The sequence below is a fragment of the Ixodes scapularis genome, unplaced genomic scaffold (genome assembly GCF_016920785.2).
Source record: "Ixodes scapularis isolate PalLabHiFi unplaced genomic scaffold, ASM1692078v2 PGA_scaffold0__279_contigs__length_252992795, whole genome shotgun sequence".
Taxonomy (NCBI): Eukaryota; Metazoa; Arthropoda; class Arachnida; order Ixodida; family Ixodidae; genus Ixodes; species Ixodes scapularis.
Genome location: NW_024609835.1, coordinates 46,741,227 through 46,767,830, shown reverse-complemented (window position 1 = coordinate 46,767,830; position 26,604 = coordinate 46,741,227). Strand labels below are relative to the sequence as shown.

Below are 26,604 nucleotides of genomic sequence, written 5' to 3'. Positions count from 1 at the left end.
ATTTACATGCCGAGATCGAGGAGTGTTCTTGTAACACGCCACCAACAGAATTCGCTATACTTTCTAATCTTTGCTTCAGGAACTGCATTCTTGGATTAATAATGGGTTCAATCATGTTCATTTTGTGTCCACATGCACGATACAGAAACAAATGTCAGGATTTTGATACGGAAAATCTTAATTTGTGATAAGAATATAAATGCATTATGTGCGAGCAGGTGTATTGATGTACGTTGGTGTACAGAGCTACGACATTCATGTGGTATTTGGTTTACTTAGTACGAAGGGAGTGCAGAATAAAAACAATTTGAACCTCGTTTTCCCCGTCCCGTATGGCAGATGACAAAATGAGACACCACAAGGGGCAGAATGAGACACTGGCATCTTAAAAGTGTAGTTTCTAAACTACTCCACAGGTGGAAATTAGATTTAAAAACAACTAAGATTCCAGCCATGCACTCCGTGCTATATAATCCTGATGATATGTGCATGAGGATATTTACTGTTTTCTTTTTTTTAATTACGTGAAGGATACAGAAACAAAACTGGAACCACGAAAAGAAGCGAAAACGAAATCGCAGCATCTTTAGAAATGCTCGTATAGTGAAAGGAGATCTTCAAACTTACTTTCTTCACCAAAGTAGCGACCCGAACTATTTTTGCTTTCTTTGGGTAAATAGAGAGACTTTTAACATTATCTCCCATTCCTCCTCTATAGGCGTCGTCGGGGCACCTACTTCGCCAGCTGAAAAATAGTTTCATGGCTCCTTTTTCCCAGTCGTATCATAGAAAAGGAACGTGTCGCGATGTTTGGTTCCATTTTTAATGGCGAAATCATTATCGCAATTTTGGGTCTTTTCGGACGCCTCATAGGAGTTACTAGAGTTTCCCCATAGAAAGCGAACTGAAAACCCAGTTTTGTGTCTCTTTAATACTTACTTCTTATCTTGAAGTTATGGAGTAGCCGGCACCGTTTTAAGGCTCTAAAATCTCGACAATCTTCTTTTACATTTGTCTCTCTCCCCCTTCTCCCCCCCTCTCTATCTCCAAGAAAGATCAAAATCTAGTCATGTTCATTGTCAGCATGCATAGCACCATATCTGCGCAGTAATGTGAATGGATATTGTGACTAATGGATTATACAAACTTATTCAATACTTAACGAGCTATTATTACGTTGTGATCCAACTAACTGACTTCCGTACAAAAAAAAAAAAAAGAAAAAGAAGAGAACAACAACAACAAAAATTTGTTTAATTTGCCTTTGAAATCCTGTTAATAGAATGACATATACACCCCCACAACTGCCATCAAGGTGGCTTTCCTTCTCCTTGAGGGTCCAAGAAGGTAAAAAAAAAAAAGATGCAGAGATGGATGTTTTTTGTCGCGAAAGTCCATTCAGGAAAATGTGGCCACATGTGTTATAGCCAGAGACAACCCGAGAAAGACAATGCGAGGGGGAAAAGGGTGAAAACTAGGAAAGCTGAAGTGGAGAGGGGTGACCTCCTCTCCACCATGGATTTTCTTGTGCGCGCCTTTTTTCCCCTCGCACTGTCGTCTTTCATCTGTTGTATGTGAGCATCATGAAAATTTCATTTATTTCCCAACAAACAGAAGTTTTGGGAAACATTGCGTGCATGAAACGAGGGAAAAAAAAGCTGTTTACAAACAGCTACAGCTAAAATTTCCTTGCTAAATTTAGCGGGGACATATTCCCACTAAATTTAGCCGGAAATTTACTAACATTGTTCCGAAAAATTTAACCAAAAATTTACAAACATTTCCCCTCTAAATTTAACCGTAAATTTAGCGAAAATTTTACCGCTAAATTTAGCGGGGAAACTAAATTCGTGTTGAAGTCACGTGATGTCCATTTTTTCCCGCTAAATTTAACGGCGAAATTTTTCCGGTAAATTTAGCGGAAACTTTTTCTGCTAAATTTCAAGTGACGTTACATTCATTCACGTGAAGTCACACGTGATGTCACGTGTGACACCACGGGGGTAAAACGTTCCCGCTAAATTGGGCGGAAATATTTCCTCTAAATTTAGGGTGTAAATTTTCCCTCTAAATTTAGGGGAAACATTTTTCAGCTATATTCAGCGGAAACATATTCCCGGGTTGAGTGACCTCACGTGTGACGTCACGAGGGTAAAGTTTTCCCACGAAATATGGCGGGAAAGTTTTCCGCTAGAATTAAGAGAGAAAATTTTCCCGCTAAATTGAGCGGAAAACTCAACTCAAAACTCAACTCAAAACCGTGATGTCATTATGGGAAACATCCCATAGTGCCACGCGCGGTTAAGCCGACGGCGACGCCACTCACCCCGGGAAACGGGCGCCTAAAGCTGCGTTCTAAAACAAGCATATTCGCTATTTCTCGGCACAGCTTTTATTTTTAAATTAGAGGTAAACCTACAACTAAGATCAAGGAACGTAGACCAGCAATAGTATTGAGCATAATTTCCGAGCCTATCGCGCTAACCCAGTCGCTCCCCCACGTCAGCTGCTGCTCCTAGCACTCCGGTGCAAAGTGGTGAAGCTTGATACGCGAGCTCTGGCGAGAGAATGTGCAGGCTGACGGCGCGACGCGAACGGCGCAAGTGCCACGGTACTCTGCAACCTCAGAACGGAGTCATGTGGCAGAGATGATAACCAAGTGATCTCATCAGGAGCACTGGCGTAATCAATCAAGTGTGTGTGGGGAGGGGGGGGGGGAGGGGAGGGAACCTATAGCGCTTCAGTCCCCTCTCCCCCCCTCCCCACACACACACCGAAATCCAGCCGCCCCTATAATATGCACGTGCATTTTAAACCCCCCCCCCCCCCCCCCCCAACCCCCTCCCCCGAAGTCATGGACGTCCAAGAAACCTCAGACCCCCCACCCCAGAAATCATTCCTGGCGACGACACTGAACAGGAGTACAGTACTTAAGTTTTCCCTTATCACAGTGTCCGCCATCCTACTACTTTGCTGAATTTTCTCATGACTTCTGGCTCCTGTCATCGCCTGGAAATATAGACGATGTCAGCGATCAACCAGGCAGCGTATCAACCGGTTTGCGCGCATGACAAGATATCTTTTGTTTGACCTTAAGTGAAAGTGCAGCCGACGCTACGAGCCATTGGGACCAATCAAACAGCGTCAAATCGAGATATCATAGAATCCGTCATCTTCCTCTACGTGCTTGTTTATCAGCTAGACCAATCAAGTGCAGCAAATGTTCCGTGACTCGCACTTGTAGTACGTGTGTCCGTGGCAGTATGCGTTCGAACCTTCGATTGTGCTTTGACCTAACATGTGACAAACTATACTGCAAGTACAGGCGCTGTGAACTATGCACACATTTGCACCCTTTTCATTTCCGCCCATTTCTCTGGATATTGGAGTCAAGCAAGAATTAAATATCTTTATTTTTCATTTTTCAAGCCTACTTGGAGCAAGTGTGGCTCGATTCTCGGCAAAAATGTCGCTTTGGTGCGAGATGTATCAGACTCTCGCACGCGGCGCCATTTGCAGCAAATAGCGCGGCACTTCTACACTGAGTACGTATATTATAAATTTTGTTTTAGTTTAAAAATTTTTTGTGTGTTGTTGCGGTGAGTACAACGTCAAGCCTCAATTAAAGGCGGTGCATCACGCCTATTGATCATATAGTAAAATATATTTTACAAATGTACATTCTTTAGATAATATGTCCACCGGTCAGCACAACCGATTAGTCTGGCTGAAATTTTCTACTGACAGCCAGCTCTAGTTTTGTAACGAGAAAAGAAAAACACACAAACAAATACCAATGGAAGTATGCATCGGGAAAGTGAGGGAGAGGAAGATACGAGAGCCTTTGTCTTCATTGAACTCCTTGAACGCGTTCGAACTCGAAACGCCGGCGTCCAGCGTTTGGCTCTCGTATTCGAACGCGTTCGACCAGTGCAGTTGGAACAAAGGCAGCTAGCCCTCAGTTTCTACCCCTATAGCTTGAGACACGATACAAACTAGTCTTGTTTGTTAACCTTTGTGTTAAATTGTACTGCACCTGTTATGTCCCGCGTGGCCTGCGATGTTAGCCTTAAACTTTAAATTGTACTGCAGTGATATGGGGCACAGAATTCATTCTGTGTTACCATTAACTTTGCCGCAATCGTGCTAGAAAGGGGTCCTTTGTTTTAAATCTTCATATATTGCCACGCATGCATTTTCTCTACCTCATTCTGTCTTCTGGCATTGCTGTCACAAAATATGAAATTAAACTATAAGATTAAATTTTTGCGATCAGGAGCAGGATGTGACTAAAGTGTTAAATAGGCATAAAGGCTTAGTTGTAACCCGTGTAAAACAATATTCAGCACATAACGGCCATAAATGAAGCTTCGAAAACATGCCGAAACGGGAGGGAAAGGACATATAATAATTAAAAAACAAATAGCTCAATCCGTCGAGACCTCTCGGTAAATAAACATGCAGCAGTTTACTTACAGCAGGCTACTAAGGATGAAGCAATCGAATTGAGTGTGTTAGATAGAATACAGGAAATATAATATCGCAAAATGATACACGTGTGAAGCCACTACGAATCTCTGCAAGAAGCTGTTGTTTGTCCCTTATATGAAAATATTTGGAGCATGCCTAAATGGTACGCGCAACGATTTTAATTTGATTTTAATTTGGAACTTTTATTATATCATAAAATATATTTAACATTGTTTGGAGCTTTGTGTTGTCCGTCCCATTCCTCCCCCGTCCCTCCTTACCATCTCATTATTGAAACTATTTGCCCGAACACTTGCTTTAGTTTTAATTAATACAAGGCCATTTAGCATCACGAATATAGTCAAACTTTTCAGGCTTTGCGTGAGAGCGTCGAGAAAATAGTAGGCCTGTCAAAATAAGCGTTACGACCTCCCTGTTATAGGGTGCGCTTTGGCATTTTTATGAATTTAATGACAGCCATGTCGCCTATATGGCTGGGCCCGCGGGCGTTCCTGTAATTTTTGGCTGACCGTTTGTGAAGGGCCAGCTAATTATTTGGAATGCGTTTGATAGGGAGGCCAACATAAAAACCGCGGGAAGCGGTGTTTACTTTTATTTCCCGCTTGGGCTGAGAAGAAATAATACCTGAAATTAGCCACCATGTATATGTATATAGGGTGGCTATATATATAAAACACGTTTTACCAATATAATTTTCGCGTTTCGCTGGTTCATTAGTCTGCATAGACACTAGGAGTTTTTTCTTCTGTAGTCTCCTTATCTTGCATATCCAGTTCGTCGAGCGATTAGTAAAAGCCTTGAGCAAATTCTACATAGAGTGTTTCAATAAACGGAGTTCAAACATGTTATTCAATAACAAGATAATAACAAGCGGCTAACGCTGGACCGCTATTGTGTAAGATTTTGAACTTGCCATAATATATGGCGTTTTTCTTTTATTTAGTTTTATGAGAGGTACATATCTACGAACTAGTCGCGTGTTCACTATAACAAATTATGTCTGGGCTTTTTTGTAAGGAATTTCGTTTTCTGGAAGCTATAGGCAATACAGAAGAACAAATAACAAAATCAAAACAGATTGCCATTTTTAGTATTAATGATGCTGCTATACATTTAGATTTTTCCTTATAATGCTTCACGTGCCGGTGCATGACTGTATGGTCACGTTGTAGAATAAATTTCATTTTAGACGTTTTCTAAAAAACAAAAAAAAAATTGAGCGAGTTTTTTTATTGTTTGAATCACATTACAAATCGTTAATTGCACAAGGATAGCCACGACATGAAACTGAAATATTGCTATTCTTGGCTTTCTAGGGTTTCGGTCAAACGGATGAAGTAATTACGCCGGTGAATTTGTACCACGAAATATAGAGTAGCGGTGTGCTACGGCGCCAACCGACTTCGTCACACTGCAGTTGCACAATAGCAAGATAGGAAGATGGTCATCCATCGCGCAACTCTGAAGCCTGACCTTGTTTGAACCGTGGCAGAACTTGTGTGCGGCTTTCCCGCTTTGCCTCCCAGCAGCAGACTCGAGCGTAACGACCTACAAGTAAATGATTACTAGTAATCAATTACATTTTATTGTAACTTTTAACGCTTCAATTAGTTTTTTTCCTGCAGTAACGGTCGCCGTTATTCAGTTATTACTTTTCCGTAATCAATTCAAGTAATCCGTTCTATGTATTCGAAAAAGCTAAAATGATTGAATCGAGTTTTCTTACGTAAAAAATGACTCTGTCTGCCTGGGCGTCACTCTTCTATGTTTTTAAGGCAGCTCGAGCCTATAGACAGAAGTGAATTAGTTTATCGTAGATAGTAAGTAAGTTTAGTACACCTGCCACGCGGAAAAATCAACTTTTCATTGAATGATATTACAGGATTGAATCAGCTCGCGATCCTGAGTGACTATATGAGCGTCGCGAGCTGACTGCCGACCCCATAATCTCATTCGGTGGAAATTGCGTTAATGTTTTCATGTGGCCGGGGTATAATGCAGAAATTCATTGAATTCATGCGTTAACATCGCTTTCATGATTGTAAGTGACACTTGTCTAGCCGTGTCCACGTTAACTACGTCTACCTCTTTAACTGGGATCTGTTTTGCTGTGTCCAATTACTGCGTGTCCCGCTATTTGGTTGAATTATTTCTTTATAAGATATGCAGTCCAACACCAATAATTGCGTGACTCAATGTTTTCGACTGAAAACAATCACATTTCTCTGTAGACGTCTTATACGAATACCTCGTGCCATTTCATACCGATTATTTAGCAGTGTAATATTTTACCCGCGCAATAAAATGTGTTCTAGCCCAGTTGCTATGTGCAGCTTTCGTTTTAGCTAATGACACACGCTTATGTGACTAAAACCGTGTTGTTACGGCGGTCAATCCACGTGCGTTGCCTGCGCTTCGGCGCTTCGACGAGCGCCCCCCTGGTCCTCCTTTGCGATGTTACGAGAGGAGGGTTACGGCCTTAAGGGCTGTTTATACTCCGTCGTAACGTCAACGAGCGCACGCGCTCGTTCACGCTCGCTGACGCTGTCTGCGAACGGGGTGTCTACACTCCAACGTCAAGTTGAACGCGGCGCCGCGCTGCGTGGCTCGACGCGCGACGTCGTAGCTTGCGACCCACTTGGACATGCTCTACGTTCAACGTTGGACGTCGGCGCCGCCGACGCCGGCTATCCCAGAAGCCCTCGCGCGATTGCCTCATTCGGGAATCCGGTTGACGGGGTCAGTCGGAGTGCGGTGCGAAATGCTCATTTCTGGGATCTGAACCTGTCGTTTTTGCCGTGTGTCGTGTGCTGTTGTCGTGTTCTCTTGTTGGTGTGCGTATTCAACGTTCGTGCGCTTGACTGAGCGATTGTGTGCATGGACCTGGACCGTTCCGAGGATGCGCTACCTTCGATTCTCGATAGGCCTATCGACCTAACGAGCCGGTGGTTGTGGGCCGTAGTGTTGGGGTGCCGGCAAATCTGGAAGCTCGATGACGCGCCAGAGGTAGGGTTAATTAGAGTTAAGTATGACCTAATGTGAGTGCTATTTATTATCATGTGCCAGTCGCGCTCACCGGCAGTTGTTCCCGTTCGAAAAAGCGTCGTCGAATGTACGGGAACGGCGGTCACGGAAACCTCTGAACTATTTAGCCGGCCAAAAATTTTCAATTGGGCTGTCCCAGCTTGTAAATGGTCTCAGCTTGTAAACGATAGTAGCGATACGCGATGACAATTAGGCTGAATCCTGTATTGTTTGTGTAGGCTTTGTAAAGTGCGTTACAATTTCGAACGCGTACATTGCGTAATTTAGGCATCGTCCGCTCTCTTCGGTGTCCGTTTCTTAAGTCAGCGTGAAAGTCTACTATGATGATAACACAACGGCTACCTGTCAGAAAGAGGTTTCTGTGGAATATCGAGTGCATAGATTTCATTGAAGCATTCCGGCGAAATCGCCGGAGTCGATTGGCGAGATTCCGGCGGACCTGCAAGCAACTAAATTCAAAGATTATCGGGCTGTTTGGCTGACATTTGTGTGGCATTTAGGAGAAAATAAATCCTGGTTTTCACTCGTTATCACCATCATTTGCTTGTTTTTGAACTGCTAACCGCTGCCCCGAATGGTTATTTTGAAGCGTGACAGGACAACACGAGGACGAACCACACTGACCGATTGCCTCTAGGCTAGATGGCGCAAGCTACCGCCCATTGTGTGCGTAGAGACGATGCGGTTGCCACGGAGACGCGCATGCGTAAAGTGGGGCAGTTCGTCGGGGCGCGCTGGACCAGCGTTTGTCTGCGCTGGACTGTAAACACCATCGTTCGGGCGCTTCTCGGCGCAACGTAGTGGCCGACGAACGTTGGTCTGCGCCGGCGCGCGTTGCGTTCGTCGACGTTGGAGTATAAACAGCCTTTTAACATCTGGGATGTGATGGCTTTACTCTCCCTTGGAGATTAGCCCGTCACTCAAAATTTGTACAAAAGAGGCTTGCCTCTTTTTCTCACCTGCAGCTTACGCATTATACTGCGCCCAGCTAGTGAGATAGAGTATACTCCACAACAAAAATGGCTACACACTGCCAGTCTACAGATGTATTAATTCGTCGGAATGCTTCAAAGAAACCCCTCAGAACTCTCTCTCTAAGACGAAAAATATCCTGTGGTGGAAAGATTACTCAAATGCTTCACAGTGCTTCTAAAAAATCGCCAAGAAGCAGTTTTTTTCTTGGTCAACTGAAGCGTGGTTTTTATTTCCGTTCTAGACACTACACCACTACAATGACCCAAGAGCACTCTACTTCCCACTCAACCCTCCAGTACGAGTGGCACCGACCCTTTGTCCAAGGGGAGGGGGAAAGGGGGGGGGGCACTGGTAGCGTTTGTGCTACAATACATTTTCTAGTACATTTTCGCTGGAGTTACTGAGGGAAATCATTGAATCCAACTTCATAAATGTGATTTGTTAGATGCATTTTGACAACGAAATTACATGTATTGTACTCCCTTTTGAACACGCGATTGAGACAAATTACTAGATCATTAGGTTATTGCCCACTGTTTTGTTTAATTGTTTACGTGTAGGTTCATATTGCTTAAAAAATCCACGTGCATTTTATGACGCCCAATGGTCAACTGTCAAACATTCTGCATTCAATAATTCCGGTATCCCTATGTTCTCGCTGCTCACCTGATAAGACAAGCACTGTAATCCACACAGAGAACGCGACAAATTATGAGACTGAAAGGATATGTTTTATTTCCGGCTGAAACATGCTGTCCGCTATGCGGCTATGAGCTTGACGTCTATCATCCTTACCTTATGATCAGTGCCACATCGCAATTTCGGCCTCTTCAGTCAGCGAGGTCGAAATGGCTCTTTGCAGATTACAATGATTTGCACACCGCCAGCTTTGCGGGGAAGCAAAATCAAGGGCATTCTCAAGTCAGCCAGAAAGTGACCGCCTAGGAAAAATCCGGCTACAACCAAACGGCTACAGCAGGACGGTTAAAAGACGGGGAAACAACGGCGACAAGAATTAATCCAACATATCGAGGCTAGAGTCAACCTTATACGGGTCGAAATTAATAAATGGATGTATATGAAGGCGCGCGAGCAAGCCGGAGCGCCAACCTCGGACTGGAATAGCCTACTCCCATAAATCCATCACCGCGTACTTTGCATTCTGGGAACCTTTGGGCCAGGAGCGGAGCGGAGCGTATGAATTTTGCTTCCCACTGATTCCCACAATGCATAACGTGGCGTTACGTATCGATGAGGCGGTTCGAGTTCGGGAATAACTCTATGATTCGTGGATCGACGCAAAGCTGGCTGCCCTTGTAACTACTCACTGCTTGAACGCGTTCAAACACGAAGGCCGAACGCCAGATGTCGGCGTTCGGCGTTCGAAAGCGCTCGAAAAGTGAATAGAGAAAAAGGCAGCTGCAGCTTTCCATCGACATACTAATCATTCCAACTAGAGTTCGGTGTTCTGACGTTCCCGCGCACTCTCGTCTCCTCCTCTCCTTCAGTGTCGACCCATGTGGCCGACCAAGATTAAGAGTGAAGCATACTGACTCTAGTGCGACTCAAGTACTCACGCAGAACGCCAATTACCCGCAAGATTTTTTTTTGTTGTTGTATTGCAGCGCAAGTTCAAAGCAAAAAGCAGATTGCTTCTTCTAACCTGTCCTTTGCAGAAGTTGAAATTAAGAGGTATTTCGCAGTGATCTAAATGGTTGACGAAGTTACACATATCATCCCTTGGCGACGAGAATTAATAAAAAAATACTAATTCTACTTTTTGTTTTTGTTTTTCTTGATTCGTCGGTGCGTGATGTTTGGGCGGAGAGTGCGCGTGGACACCGCAACTCTTGGCATGATTCTGAGGCTTGAAAGCCTGTCGTGGCCGTCCGTCTGTTTCCATTCCAGAAACTCTCAAACCAGAACGCGTCGCTAATTCTTCTAACTTTGCGAGTTGACAGAGTGAAATCTGCTAGCTTTTCCTCTGATTAATTCTGCCACTCTCAGTGCGTAGAGATAACCTTAACACGTATGTAGTAAGTTATCAAGATCGAGGATTCGCTCCAATAAGTAGTCACTGAAAGTATAAAAATAGTTGCACGGTCCTTTATAGCCTATGTCCGACGGTTGCGTTCGCTGGCACTGAAACAACGGCGGTGACAGAGTCACCGGGGCACTCGTGCGTCATTCGTCAAATGACAAGCAAGTTGCGCGAAACAACTCGTGAAGAAATCTCCAATATTATTTTCCGCCATTTATTGTTCGGACGCAAGCGACGCGACCGACCATAGCCTCCAAGATTCGCGGTACATCGCATGAAGGTCTAGAAGACCTAAACACTCTAACCTCGGTAACCTCTAATTTGACTTCTAAACCGGAGTGACGTATAAAAAAAATAAAAGTTACAACGGCAGTCGTTTTGATGTTTAAATTATTTTCGTCAAGACTATAGATTACAAGGCCGAAACTGAAAGCCACATAGCCGATCTCAAAGTTACTTGAATGGAAACCGACATGTAAGCTCTACACATATAACAGGTAAAAAGTGTGGTATACCCTCAAAGCCTTCACTGTAATCCTTACGCGAGTCTTTATATTTTCTTCCTAGCAAACAAAAAGAGAAAATAAACCGAAGAAACTGGGGGATAAGGCGCATAAGAAGGAGAGTAAGTTCGACGAATTCCGACACTATATATGCTCACGTAACCGCACACGGTATCCAGGCTTCCACGGCAGAGCCGCGGGGTTGGCACCATTAGCTTCGGCATGCTCGCGCGGTAACGGCGTGGCGACGCTTGGGCTACTCCGTTCCTTTGTGCGGTCGTCATTCATACTGTGCACTCCTGAGGATCGGGCGGCTCTAACATACAAGGAATTTTGGAGCATCTGAACGCATGGGCTACCTCGGAGAAGCTGCTTCGTTGACAGCTTGGTCCCCGCTGCTGAAATGATACCGGAGCCGACATGGACTATCGGCGCACACAAATTAAAGCACCTTGGGTGAATGGATTCTTCATTACCCCTAAGATGCGATTAGTTGAAGTTACTTTTAAAGCTTCTCCGCTGGGAAGTTCGATCTGCGAGAATATGATAATACATGCCAAGGCGCACGCAAATTAAGGCACCTATTGGGTCCTTCTCCGGTGCGAATTTCGATCTGCGGGAAAATAATGGTATATGTCACGGCTGAGCTTCACGTTTATGTCTGGGGCGAACATCAGTTTGCACCTATTCATTTGCTTGTGTTTGGTTGTGTCCGGCGTTCTCCGTTCCTATATATATGCACACGTCATATCTAAACTCCTGTTTTTGACGCCGTCGAGTGTTGTGTATATCTTATAAAATAATCATGTTTTGCCGGGGCTGGCAGGAACTTCTGCTAATACCTTCAAATTACTCGAAAGTTCTTTTTTTTTTTCCTTTTGTGATTGATTTGCTTCGGCGAAGTTGCAGGTGTTTTGTCAGCTATGCACGTTGTTCTCTATTTGCAGGGTTTGGCAGGAATTGATAGTACAAAGATGGCACAATATCTCGTGCCCTAGCAGGCTTCCACTTGCATATTTATTGGTTCTTCCACAGCTCGCAACGATAAGAAAAAGATGTTTCTTTGGAAACTGATACTTAAAAAAAAATGATGCGTCTAAGAATAATAATTAAAAAGAAAACCAAAGACGTTTACAATTCACTGTAATGTCGAATTAGAGCGCAGGTCTTGAGGAAGAGGAGGGGAGGGTACGGAGGGTAGGGTGTGCCCCTCCTTACCCTTCCCTCCTCCGCTCCAGGTCCCCTCCCATTCAGCGGGAAATTTACCAACATTTTCCCTCTCAATATACCGGGTAAACGTTTCACTCGTGACGTCACACGTGACGTCACGTGTGACGTCTTTATGGAAAATGTCCCATAATGCAACGCGCAGTGACGCCGACGCCAACCGCGACGCCGACGCTGCTCAACCCGGAAACGGGTGCCGAAGAGCTGCTCTCTAAAAAGCATACAAGAAATGAAAGTTTAAACAGAAGTTCAGAAGGGATCAAGGGTTCATCGACAATGGGCGGTGACCCTTGTTTAGAAACAAACACATGTGAATTTATGCCGAAGCAGCGATATTTGTGGGAAGTTATGCTGCATTGTGCTTGTGATTTGTGCTGTAAATATTGTGTCGCATATGGTAGGTGCTTTTGTAGGTTGGATCGCATCATTTATCTGCACGGTTTTAGTCCCTCTCTTAATGACCATATATCAAGATGACGGGATCAGGTGAGAGGCGGTGCGCAACAACACGTTAATTCTAGACTTTTCGGTAAAAATATACACACGTTTAACGAATTGTTTGGTACAATAGAAGAGTACAGCTTGGTAGTTAATGGATATTACTAATTAAAAAAAAACAGATCAAAAGAACATAATTTTTTTTATGAATTAACGCAGCACCTCCCTTCGCCCCATCTCACCCCAGTAATATTTGTATTTTACATAGAGAGAGGAGCGGCAGCATTCCACACTTAAAAACGTGTGTATAGGGTGCCACCTAAGAAATGATCGAAATATCCTCAATACTTAGAGGACCCGCACGCTTAGCGGAGACTTTTCTTTGTGTTCATTTTTCAGGAAGAAGTACCAGGCAACGTCCTCTTTGCCGACCCTCCCTTTTATAGCTGGCAGCCGAGAAGATTGCACTTCAGGGTGAAAGGTCGGGAGAAGTTGCACTCGGAATGCTTCATGTACTCGTAATGAAAACATCGTGATATGTTATGCAGTCAATTACGTCACGAACTTCCACCTCCCTTTCTATGCTCGGCTATTGATTCTACCTCAAGAGGTGATTTTCTAGTACAGTGTCCCTGGATATTGGTGAACAAAAACCGAAGATCTGCTGTGTGGTATTTTAAAACTTATAGGCAATATCGATCCGAAGGACAAATTATCATGTATTGTTCGGATATATAAAATAGGATATTTTGTGAATCGCTGTGTGCTGTTTTTTTGTTTTTTTAATTCAAGGCATCCGTCGTCGCGGCCGTCGCGTGTTTTGCGCTTTGATTTTGGTTAAATTAATAAACAATAATTTTTTAATTGCTGAATTTGAATTATTTTGGCCCTGCTCTACGACATCGTGCCGTTTTGTATCGTGCTCGACTGACGCAGCCCAGGATTTTCCTTTCACACAAAAATAAAGTGTCTGAGACGCGAGACACTAGACTAGGAGAGGGCGTCTGAGGAACGCGCTCTCCCAGGCTAGCGTCGGGCATCTCGGACACTTTATTTTTGTATGGAATGACAAATATGGTGCGTCGGTCGAACACACCATTTGAAGGTGACAACTAATGATCTGAAGCATGTATACCTATAATAATGGTTACAAAGCTTTAGGTTACAAGGCACCTTATAAAATAAAGGTATACTAGGATTTGGAAATGTGAACCTTTTGTATAGGTTACCGAGCTTAGAGTGTAGCCTTCAGCAAAACTGTTCGGCACGAGTGTCAGTGTTAGGTGTCATTTAATTTTGATGATACCGATTGTCTTATTTTATGGTTGTTGTCTCATTCCGACTATTTCGGTCATTCCCGAGTGGCAGATGAACATATTAAATATTTATAGTGGCCATTATCAAGCTGAGCGTGGATTGTTCGTTGATGTTACGGCAAGTGTGTAAACTACTTTCATAAGGTATCATTCGGCTATATAAGTTTACGGGTCATAGCAGCTGGGGCATGACGCGCTTTTTTTATGCCCAGTCTTAAAATCAAGATTGCGATAAAGAAAAAGAAATATTGCAGAATATTTCGAATAGTAATAGTTTTGTGCGAGACTTAGCAAGTAGTAATGTCATCTTCAGAACTTGAACAGCAACACAAAGTTCGTCAGATAAACATGAGGGTTATCCTCTCATTCAAGGTGCTTCATGTTCGACGAGTTTGCAGGAATACAGTATTCATGTAATGGTCGCCTCTAAGAAGGAGCAGATATGCATCATACTATATCTTAAATCCAAACATTTCGTTTAATCCTTGATACTGGTTTACTCCGAAATTATCGGTTGGAAGCCATATTCATTGTTTTCTTGTCCTTCTTTTAGCTTTGCATAACAATTCCTTTTTTGTTTTATCGTTTCCAGAACGTGTTCGATTTAATGTTTAAACTTCATTTAATTTTTTTTATTTATGCGTTATTGCTTTTGATTATGTATCTGCACCCCCCCCCTCCCCCTTCCCCAATTTCTGTAATGCTTTCGGGCGCTAAGGCGCGCCTCAAATAAATAAATAAACAAAAAATGTACAGCTTAAAAAAAAATCTCGCAATCGAATCAACAAATTTAACGCCTGAAAAAAATGTAGCATCGTATTTGATATACAGCCGAAGTTAGGCAAAGTAGCATAGCTAACCAATAAAAGTAACTATGTGACATTATAGCAAACAACAAACCTTTCCCGCAAATACTACTAAGTAGTATATATATATATATATATACATATATATATATATTTCAGCACAAAGCTCTCATTGAATTTTCCGTTATTTTTTTATCTAACTGGCCTTAATATTGTGACAAATACCTGATTAACGTACCGAACTCGCATGAAATATGCAGGTATTTTTTATTCATTTTTACATATTGCTGGCTCATGGGCCGTGGCAGGGAAAAACAACATATAACAAAACGATACAGTTCCTACCTTCAATAAAAACTTTGAGCAATACCGTATTTAGAAAGATTGGATACAAGACGCGCCCAAAGCTCAAAAGAAAAGAAAAAGGGAATTACATGAACGCAAAAAGGAAAAAATTATAATCACTTCAACAATAACAATATACTGGTCACAATAATTTACAATATTGGAAGGCACGTGCCGTGTACATTCGAACTGATAACAAAGAAGACAATATAAAAAGACAAAAGCTACAATACAACATTTAAAGAATCACGCGATATATACATATTTAACTTCAAAGAAAGTGAAATGAGAGAAAATAGCGTGATGTGTTGATTTGCAACACAAATGGCTAATTGTTCGGCAATATTAACCGCTTCGTTGTCAAACTCCCTTACTCAAAATCGCTCCCCCTAGTTCACAAATATTTTCTTCGACAATACGGCACATAAAATCTCTATTGAACGAAAACAACCACAAAACATTGCGCAGCTCAGACTCGCAGGTGTACTTCGTTCCTAGCTCTTCTCCCATTCCCGTTTCCCGTTGCTTCCCAACAATGCGGAACACTCGGAGAACCACTTGAACGCCCGTAAACCCAAAGCGATGACCGCATAAAACTCATCGCCAATGATGAGCCCCCGAAGGGAGGCCGAAAACTCGATAATGCCACGCAACAGTTGCCCACAGCCAACAACGACGACGACGACCAAGCAGCGTACGCACACCCATCGAGCAGGAAGAGACTTTTTCCCGCAGCAGCGAGAGCAGACACCGAGCGCCGTTCCGGGCTCCCCCTCCGGGACGGCCGCCGTCGTAAAGAGTCATCGCGGTGACGTTTATGGGCCCTAAAACACACTCTCAAAAGAAGGGGGGCCCCTGGCAGCAGCAGCAGCAACACAAAGGCTTCCGGGGGAGCGCCCCACGAAGAAAACAGCCCGAGCTGCGTGAAAGAAGACCGGGCCAAAGCGGACGACGACTCGCAACGAACGTTACGCGTGGCTTACGGGCAGTGCCGCGCAAAAAGGGAACTTTCAGTCGACCTTGGGAAGGTCGGGAGGAATGCAAGACGCTCGCGGGTCTACTCTGCCTAATGACGCCGGCTCGGTTTGACAACGCAGCTTTCGGCTTTGTTGTGAGGTCTTCTGCCGCCTTTGGATATCTTCCTATCTTGGACAGTTGTCGTTTTTTTTCTCTCTCTTTTCTTTCACAGGGTTGGGGGATGCGCTTCAGAGTCGGGAACGAGACGGGACGATCGCCCTTGAAAAAGAACAACAACATGGGGTCTTCATTGTTGCTCGACACGCTGCGGTCAGGAGGGTGCCGGGCGAGGATGCCCCCAAGGAAGACACTAGCCACGTGACACAACCGGAAGGAAATGCTTTTTTTTTCACTTTTTTTTTCTGGCGTTTGTTTTTTCCTGTAGGTTCTGTTGCAGCAGAATGAAGGAGGTGCATTTTTAGTGCGTAGTAGTCAAAAGCTATCGTGGCGAGTTACGGAACCGCGCCGAGTCGAGTGTAGTGTAATCGTGGACTGTGTGCTTCAGTTGATCGCGGTTGTGCACGCTCCTTTGGAATTTGAAGTTTGGATACTATCAACGCAGCGGAAGACAATGCCGCCTCACAAGCTTGTCCTTCACTGGATGCCCGTCCCTGATAGCCAGACGGCGCGAGGTAAGTCACTGTTCCTATATTGGTTTAACAGCACCTGACCCTGGCATAACTCATACATAAAAAATAGTGCACGCACCAGAAGAACACATGAGACGTACCTAAAAAGGCAACTTGATATGCATCAATTCACTTCTTTTTTTAGATGCATCAATTTTTAATAACTCACTGAGAATGATCACATTTAAAATTAGAATCAGGGACGAGTGCCGCACTCTGAGAGGACGTCTGCTGGTTGGGAGATAAGTGATCGTGTCACCATCAAATGTCATTGTGCCACGGACGTTGCCGTTTTCTGGTTGAGTATCCAACATTCACAAATTGAGAAGTTATGTAGAAATATACGTAATTTAAGAACCGATGATGTCACAAACGAATCACACATCTGATAGCGAACAGCCCAAACCTTTTCTTCTTTTCTGGAACACCATTATATTTATGGTTACTGTGAAAGAGTCGTGAATGCACACGCTTTCCCTAAAGCGTTGTTGTTTTTATAGCTTGCACGTTGCAGCGGTGCCTCTTTTATTGTTTAAATTGGTCAGAAATGAACGTTATCTATACTTTAGGAGTGTGTTCCAAATCTACAGATTGACACTTAGTCAACGTGAAATGCTAAAAACCAAAAAACACCCGCAAAACAAGACCTACGCGGCTGTGACCACTGTCCTTTAATTGTTGGAGTCTCACGTCTTCAACGATTTTATATGTGCGGTTTGTTTACAGGCTCATACATTTAGAATATCCGTTCTCAGAAAAATCCGACCAATGACGGAGATACGGACACTGATACTATTGGAAAAAAGTACTTGCAGCGCTGAACAGCACTTCTAAATTTATTATACTATGTTGTTTGATATCATTACAAGATAAACGTTGCCGGACAGACATAAACTTATAGACAGACGATTTGCATGTACCGTAGTATTTCTTCCTTTGAAATTTAGTTTATGTGAAGCCACTTTTATTCCTTGATTTTTCAGTAAGAGTCATTAATTAGGAAATAACAATATAGAGACGTCAAGGATTACTACTATATACATCGTGTGTTGTTAACTTCAATAACTTCGAACGCCTCGACTTAAAACATAGACGACGTCTGTCGCGTTTTTTTTCCCTGCACCCTTCTGTTGCCTTCACCTCACTTTTCAAGTTATTTCATTACGATCGTCGGCCTGCTTTTCATACTTCCAGCTCTGGGCCCATTAAGTTCTCTTCATGGGAAGCCTTTCTTACCCGTCTGCTGAGAGGGCCTACCCTGGGCCTATTCACGTATGCCTGGCGGGAAAAAAAAGAGCGGTCAGAGTTCGTTGGCTGGAAACACTGAGTAGCAGAAAACAATACTGATAGAATGAATAAATCATATGTCGTTTAGTTGGAGCTGACACTTGCTTGTTGCGCCTCTCAAAAGAACTGTTTTCGCCCCAATGCAAGGAAAAAAAAATAATTTGACTTATTCAGTTGTTACGCTTCGCCAAATTTACAATGTACAAATTGTTATCGAGAACAGCGCTTCTGACCTGATGAGATCCCCGTGTCAAAAGCGAAATTGTATAGAGTCAATAGGGTACAAGAGGATTGATTCCATTTTCTTTCGTTTATTAGACTTCGACTTACTGCAAATTATATCTACTCTCGCTTCCCCTTCCCGGCGGAAGAGAGAACAATAAAGACTGGAAAGCTAGCATCACCTTCATTTATTTTTTAATAATCGCCGCAGAGTCCGCGAACTGTAATATGGAATATGAACGTTAGTCGAAAAAGCAGAGTGTGTCCACGACAACCTCCGCCTCTTGCACGAGATCACTCTATGGTCACCATAAACTTGAAATAATCAGTGTCCGGCTAATCAAGAGCCTGATTTTTCGCTCCGGCATAAGTTGCCGATTCTTCTCATCGGGTGACTTTGCGATCTAATAGGTTGCTCATAAAAGCGTGATCGAGATTTCTTCAAGCAGTCACTGAAACCTCAAGAGACGCAGGACGGGATGTTCACGCTTAATTGTTTCGGGATTCGCCCTTCCGCGTCCTTATTGTCTAATGCCGCTATTCATTTGTCTCTGGAGTGAGGCGCTCTGGAGTAGCCCAGCCCTGCGCTTTTGAAGCTCTCGGTGGCTCTAAATTACTCGTAGAATATCCGAACAACAAGGTGCCGACATCTTTCTTGGTCAATCTCTTTTTGCCCGTCCTTGAATCATAAGATGCCAAGGGCAAGCGTGTCGGGTTTCCAGCACATAAATATTAAAACCCGATGCTTCTGATCCAACCATCTTTCACGATCACCCGTGTGGTCAGCACTCTGTCGCACTCGCTCTGCCCGAATGCAGTTCCGTCGAACAAATCCTGCTTAACGTTTCAGCTATCCATATTCAATTAGCGGTATTCGCTCGAGTTAAAGCGGGGCCCCTGCGAGTCAGGCGAATATATTATATTTGCAAACCAGTCACGTTTAGAAACAAAGGCACGCGCGTCTGTGACGTGTTCGCCTTTCTGTGCAGATCAGAAGTATAAGGAAGGCTACCGCGCCGAAGCAAGGGAGACCCAACCCGCGCTTGTTTGTCAGTGTAGAAAAAACAAAAAAAAACAATGCGTGATGGTGTAGTTCGGGGAATTCTGGCAGACCGACACAAGAAGCGATCGCGTCTTCTTCTCTGCGTCCGATAAGTGTGCGACGACGAGACGTTCGCCTCCCGAGGTCTCGAACGGGTGGAGATAAGCCACGGAAGCCCTTCAAAGACGGCCGACTAAGGCCGTGATTTACCTCACGGAATATGTCCTCGAATTTCCAAATCGAGACAACCTGGGCTTCTTGCCCGTCTGTAGCGCAGCCAACATTTTTTTTTTCCACAAAGAAAACAAAATGGTTAAAAAAGAAGCGCGTGAGTGAAAACAAGGGAGATAGAGAGAGAGTGGTGAAAGAAGGGGGAGGGGGAAGAGAGGAAGGAGCATATTTGTTTTTCGTTTATTGAGGGCGCGAAAAGGGGGGGACATCGCACGGCAGCACTCGACAAGTTTGGTGACGCAATCTATTCGCCGTAGTGGCAACTCAAATGTCGTCCGCCGATCGAGGACAGCCAGAGAGGCGGGCACGTGCCTCTCCGATAAACAAAAAGATACGAGCAATGAACAGTGCTGAGCAACTGCCCTGTCATCCCCCCCCCCCCCCCCCCCCCCCCCTCTTTTTGACCTCTGTAATTTCATACCGGTTTCCAGACAAGACAAAACACGAAACGATCGAAGCTTGTCTTCTCAGTCAGCACTCATGTTTCTTACGTACTGAGAGTACGCAAAAAAAAAAAGTATTTCTGCCCTTAATAATTAGTACAGCTTGTACTACAGGCTGTTTTCGAGCGATATTCGCGCGAAAAAAAAAGAATTGTATAAATAAACCAATGAACGGAGTGCATTGAAACGTTTCCCAATGCACTCCGTTCCCATTTTTTTTATGCATAGGGAAGAAAGCGTCAAAAACAGTCTGGTTGACGGTCTTACTCTAAGATGATACCACAGACATTCCAATTTGCTGGACCTGCTTTCGGCCACCCATCTAGAAACAAAATATTGAACGTTTTCGTTTTATGTTGTGTCATCTAGCAGCACCAGCCAGCTGGTTTTCTTTCCGGTTTCCTCCATGTGCAATAACAAAATATGAACTAGTTTTATTAGGTTTACATTTTTTTCTTTCTTTCAAAATCTACTCCTGATATTTGAGTATAAAATGCACTATATGAAGACACCTTTGTTAAATATTTGATTGCACTCAGTTTATTGGCTTATTTATGATACTTTTGACCCCCCCCCCCCCCCCCACGGGCGGCGGAGAAAAGCTCACCAGAGAAAAGCTCACCGGAGAAAAGCTCACCGGAGAAAAGCTCACCGGAGAAAAGCTCACCGCAAAACCGGCAGATACAGAGAAAAGCTCACCGGCCTTTGAGCGGATGCGGAGAAAAGCTCGACTTTTTTTTTTTTTTTAACTTATCGGATTTTACGCCAAACGTGGCAATTTAACACAATTCGCCTTCGTCACTTCATTAAAAATATACCCTCTTTTTTCTAATATTCTTGAAGCTCATTGTGCATATTTACTAATTCCTCTAAAATTAATAATCAACCATTTTGTATATTAATGAAGCCGCAAGGGTATAAATTCAGAACATGGTACACCTGTAAAAAAGACAACAATTTATCGAGAGCTAACAGCGCACAGTATGTAGCTCTGTCAGATAAAGAAGTTTGTTCTTTGCGAGCTAATATGAATAGCGGTGTGCGAACCGTTTCAGCTCCAAATATTGTGTAATGCCTAATAGGTAAGTAGGTGTTTGTTGATGTAATCAGTGTCGGCTACGCTGTTTTATTTTTGTTAATTTGACTAACAAACCTTTAGTTGCGAGAACAGCTTCGTCCTGTCGTGTTCGGTCACCTCGTTGTCTTCACTCCGTCGTTGTCGTTTGAGAAGTTTTCATTATGTATAACGTTTACCAACTCGCCCGATTCGCTACCTTACAGAAGACTAGTTCTTATATAGGTCACGAGTAACAACGGTGCCAGTGTGCAGCTCTGAAGGTCATTGGTGGATCACCGTAGAAGGGCACTATCACACAAAGGAAACGTGTGGAAACATCAGCACGAACGGCTAGAAAACGTGCATGTACAGTCTCCGGCAGTATGAAAGACCCACTGGGAGCGCGTGGCCGAGGTGGTGGTTCGCGGGGGCGCTGCGAGCGCTCGGGGCAGTTCCATTCTGCTTCAAGGGGAGGACGCTCACTCGGGGCTCAGCTAAAGCGCGCTCCTATCAGTTTGTGCTGAGCTTGAGTGAGCGTCCTCCCCTCGAAGCAGAATGGAATTGCCCGGAGCGCTCGCAGCGCCCCCGCCAGCCACCGCCTCAGCCACGCGCTCCCAGTGGGTCTTTCATATCGCCGGAGACAGTACGTGGAAAAAAGAAGCCTCGATATCCTACTTACTGTTTTATCCTGTTTCGAAGGTTAACAAAAGCTTCAAAGAGAATTTCAGGCACCGCGTTTTTGCGCGTGCACTTTCGGATATTCGGCTGTACAGTTTTAATTTTTAGGTTTTAGGCAAATAGTATTAAGTGCTCGAACATTTTCCTGTTCTTCAAGTTCAAGAAGTTTTCAGTTAGGCGGTTAGGCTTTCGTTGCCTAAAGAGTAAGCCACAAAAAACAAAAAAAAAAACAATCGCCCGCAATTATTAATTTGGGAGTAATGTACCCAATGAGCTTAACAAATATTAAGAAAAAGAAAATTTTCTTTTCAACAAAGCTGACGAATTTTAATGATAATAAATTGATATATGTCACGCATGATCCAACAGCCTCCATATAAAAAGAAGAAAAAAATCGGTGAGCTTTTCTCCGCATACGCTCAGTGTCCGGTGAACTTTTTTTTCGCATCCGTCGGTTTTGCGGTGAGCTTTTCTCCGGTGAGCTTATCTCCGGTGAGATTTTCTCCGGTGAGTTTTTCTCCGGTGAGCTTTTCTCCGGTGAGCTTTTCTCCGGTGAGCTTTTCTCCGGGATTCCCCCCGAACAGCGGTCGAGAACTCCCCTCATTGATGACGTATTCTTCTACTGTCACACATATTGATCTGTTATTCGTTTATACACAGCATTTGTGTATTGTTGAGTAACCTTTCCGCAACCGAAGTCCGAATTTGGGAAAAGAAAAAAAAAAAAGGTTTTTTATTGTCATTACAAGCAATTTTTATAATAAGCCCACCGGATGTTCTTTATGCGTGGATTTCGCGATATGACATGTTTTGCTATGATTTATAACCTATTTATTTTTTCCTTACCCTAGCTGTTACCTGTGCCTCTGAGTGTGCCTATAGCTACACAAATATATAGGTATATATAGAGAGAGAAATAAACAAAAATAACAAATGTTGTAGAGAAAGTGGGGACGACGTGAAAGTGCATGAAATAAAAAAAAAATTGATAAAATATATTTAAAAAAAAAGAATACCGGCTCTTTGACTTTAACATTTCGAATTCATTAAAGGTCTTGCTAATACGTCATTTCATTTAAAAAAAATTATACATTAAACTTTCTTTCCTTATAGTTAAATATATACAGTTGGCTGCATTTCATTCGCATTTTATTCTTGAAGTGCTACTGGAGAGATACATACAAATCAAGATACACAAGAAAAAAAGTCTTCCTAAATAAAATACGTTTTAAGAATACAAGGATATGTATTTGCATGCCAATAATTTGCCCTCTATGCAATAAACAGACATATGCGCCCCCTACTTAAAAATGTAATGGATTACAATTAAAAACATTTTGAGTATCCTGTGAAATGAATTACCGTTAAAAATCACTTTCGCTGAAAAATAACGGATTACTTTACTCGTTCCGTTATAAATTACTTTCACGTTATTTCTTCCGTGCACTTATCAAGGAAACTATAAAAACAAGTTTGGATTTCCAAAAATGTTCTGTAACACTTACCTTCTACCTCTCACACGCCTGCATTACGGTAGTCTTTCTAAAAATAAAATATTGTATTTTAAAGAATGTAGGTAGACTCCGTTCACCTGTAAGCTGACAAGGCAGCGAAAGCTGCCACTACACCCTACACTCTTTAGCTTACGGCGACCGGGAATAATCCCTGAAATTCTGCAGACATAAGCTGTACTTCGTCTCACCCTTGGCCGCGCGTGCTAAAAGCGCGAGCTAGTCGCTTTGAATGAAGCCTCGGCGGCTGCACGAGTGCTCGTGCAGCCAGTGCTCTAGTCAAGGCAGTCGATGCTGGCCGCTCGCGCTAGCACAGCCTTCGCGGTTAGTCCATGCTAGGGTGAGACGAAGTAAAGCGGTGAGCTTGCTCAGTATCAGCGTCTACCCCAACTGGGAGATTCGGACGCAAACAACCGATCTACGAAAGCTCCTTTTTGAAACGGGTGTTTCAAGCGTGAGCAAAACATTTCAAAGCTGCGGTCTAGTGCATGAAGCTTTAGCGCACTGTGAGCTCACGCATGAACGGAGTATAGTTGCATGCCGTACTGAAAAATGCATGGAAGCGACATTCGTTTTTGAGCTTTGGTCGAGCGGGAGGTCGCACACTTTTATTGCTCCAGTTCCTCTATTGTTTTCATATTTAAAAAAAGAAAGTAACGGGTAATTAGACTAATGCGTTACCAACTTTTTGTAACGAATTTTTATTACAAATTACTGATGCAAAAAGTAACGTGGAATTACAAAATTCCTTGAAAAGGAAACGGAAATATAAGTAACAAGTTAATTGCAACGGGTTACTTCCCCAAGTCTGATTTCAATATACCCTTCCCCGTATCATCGCGATAAAGTATTGAGGGTGTTTTCTCGATCCGGGCAGTAAGTCTTACATTAGCCATGGTCGATGACTGGCCGGACGTGACTCGAAATATCGACAGGCGCCTCTACGAGCGCACGTGACATCGGAATGAAAATAGGAAGCTAATCGGTCTGGCCCGAAACCGGTTGAGGTCAAACCCGTCCGTCGTCTCTGCAACGAAAGGGATTCGATCGAAAAAAAAAGAGGAAAATATTGAGTAAGCACAGTGATGTATCCGACGGAATTGATTAACTGAATGTCTTCAGTGCTCTGCTGTAATGCTATAACGGCTCAATCATCTTCGCTTGCAAAGTGGCGAGTACACGAGTGTATTCTCATTAGCGGTGTGCGAATACCTGTTCGGATCAAATAGCACTGCGTCATACATAGCCTTCACAGTGGAAGTAGAAGCAACGCCAGTCGGTTTTCCTAGCAGCGTTAAATCTATGGATGAGACTTCGCTATTCGATTGAATCCCGCACACCCCTAATTTTCAGGTAAAAGAAAGTCGCCACGTCATGTAATTTTTATTTTTTATTTCGGTGCAGGTGTCTTTGTTTCTTTATTTCTTTCAGTTTACCCCGCAGCGCCAGGACAAGCGAGACAATATTTTTAAATCGAAAGTTAAGGAGGAACATCTATAAGGGCCGGACAAAACACAACCTGTCCCTTGCATGCTTTTTTATTTCCCCTCAAATATCTTATCTTTTTTACTAACGTCCTTGTTCTCTCTATCATTAGTTCGGTCTGTGCAAGTCCGACTGAGACTTAAAAAAATTGATGTTGTCCTCGGAACCGTTTTCTATAGTTTATCTTAGTGACATAGAGCATGACGAAGAACGATATAATCGCTAACAAAACTTTATTTTCTTTCCGAACAAACAGACTGCATAAAGAACCTTGGTCGATAGGCATTTATAGACACCCTCACGAAACGGTACGTGATGGCCACGCGAACCCGAAACACACACCGTTCAAACGTCTTTTGAAGAAACTACGTTTAATTATAGTAGCTGCACCTTCAATCAAGCAGATGCATGAGCTAGTAAGATTCCTTCCGTTTAGATTAGCTTTTTTTATAATTCTGGCCATTTGATGAATCCTGTGTAGCGCGCTTGATGGGCGTACAATGATCTTGTTGCTCGAGGTAATCACCCCGTTGTTCGCCGCGCTAAAATACGACATGATCATTACTGGTTTTTTTATTGGTATACTGTTTCAGTCGTGACACCTGTTTCGTTAATGATTATAAGAAGGCAACGTCACTTGTTACTCCATTCATATCGATCTAAGTGTCAGTGATTTCTAGGAAGACACGGAACGCACTAGCCTATGGTACTCACCAAACTGGCTCCGCATCCAGGGGTAGAGGGGGCTCGGCATGGCCCCCGAGTTGTGCGTGGGTGGCTGCTGCCCGTTGGGCGGCATGCCGCCGTGTCCCGGCGAGTAGAGCTGCTGCTGCTGCTGCTGCAGCGGCGGAGAGTGGACCCCGGGCGGACTGCCGCAGGCTCCGCCGTGCATGACGGCCGCCGAGCCGCAGTCGCCGCCGCCGCGCCCGGTGACGCCGTGCACGTCTCCGGCCAGGTGTCCCGTCTGCATCTTGCAGCTCGGGTACTGCGCCATGGCCGGCGGCACGGGGGCCTCGCTGGGCGAGCCCCGGCAGTTGGGGGCCTCTACGGGGGCCGGCACGTACGCGTTCGGGTGGGTCATCGCTTGAGGGGGCTGCTGCTGCTGGACCGGCGTCGGCGGCGGCGGCGCCGGCGGGGCCCCGCAGTGGTTACCGTAGTAGCCGCTCGGTGGGCTGGGGGAGTCCGGCGCGCTGCTGATGGCCCGGATCTCCAGCCTATCATACGGCGGAAACCGCGGGTAACCCTGGTGGCCCGGCGAGCCCCCGTACGGGAGGTACTGCCGCTGGTCGCAGTGGTCCCCGTTGGGTTGCTGCTGCTGGTGCGGCGGCCCGTAGTGGTCGCCGTTACCCACGCCTGCCGCCGGCCGCATATCCGGTAGGTACGAGTTGGCGAAGTACGAGCTCATGGCGATATCGATGTCCCCAATCTTGGTGGCCGTCTGGGGCTGCGGCTCCAGCGCGAACGCGTCCGCGGTCTCCAGCGCGACCGGCTCCTCAGGTCCCAAGAGGGGTCGCCGCTGGCGCGGGCGACCGCCCTCCCAGGCTGCCTCTGGGACTCGAGGACGCTGCGGCCGCGTCGGCTCACGCCTGCCGCTGCTGCTGCTGCTGACGCCTCCGCCAACGACGCTGCCCCGCTAGCATCCGAGCCTGCGACGAAACAGAGGACCGTCGCTCGTCAGGGATTCCCTCGCGAGCGTGAATAGGACGTCGCTGAATCCCCGCTCTGACATGTGTCTCTCTCTAGCGCAGGGCACAGGTGTTATTACATCCGAACACCGGGGCAATAGGGCTGCCGCTTAAACCGTAGTCACGCTGC

General features: G+C 44.5%; 1 protein-coding gene across 1 annotated transcript in view; it reads right to left on the bottom strand.

The window, feature by feature from the left end:
• The window catches only part of LOC8038053 (homeotic protein antennapedia), a 67,550-nt gene extending 41,356 nt beyond the window's left edge, over positions 1 to 26,194 (bottom strand). The window contains exon 1 of the mRNA XM_029986721.4: positions 25,504 to 26,194. Within this exon, the coding sequence (XP_029842581.2) occupies positions 25,504 to 26,194 (691 nt within the window). The remainder of the gene's footprint in view (positions 1 to 25,503) is intronic.
• Positions 26,195 to 26,604: the final 410 nt, after the last annotated feature.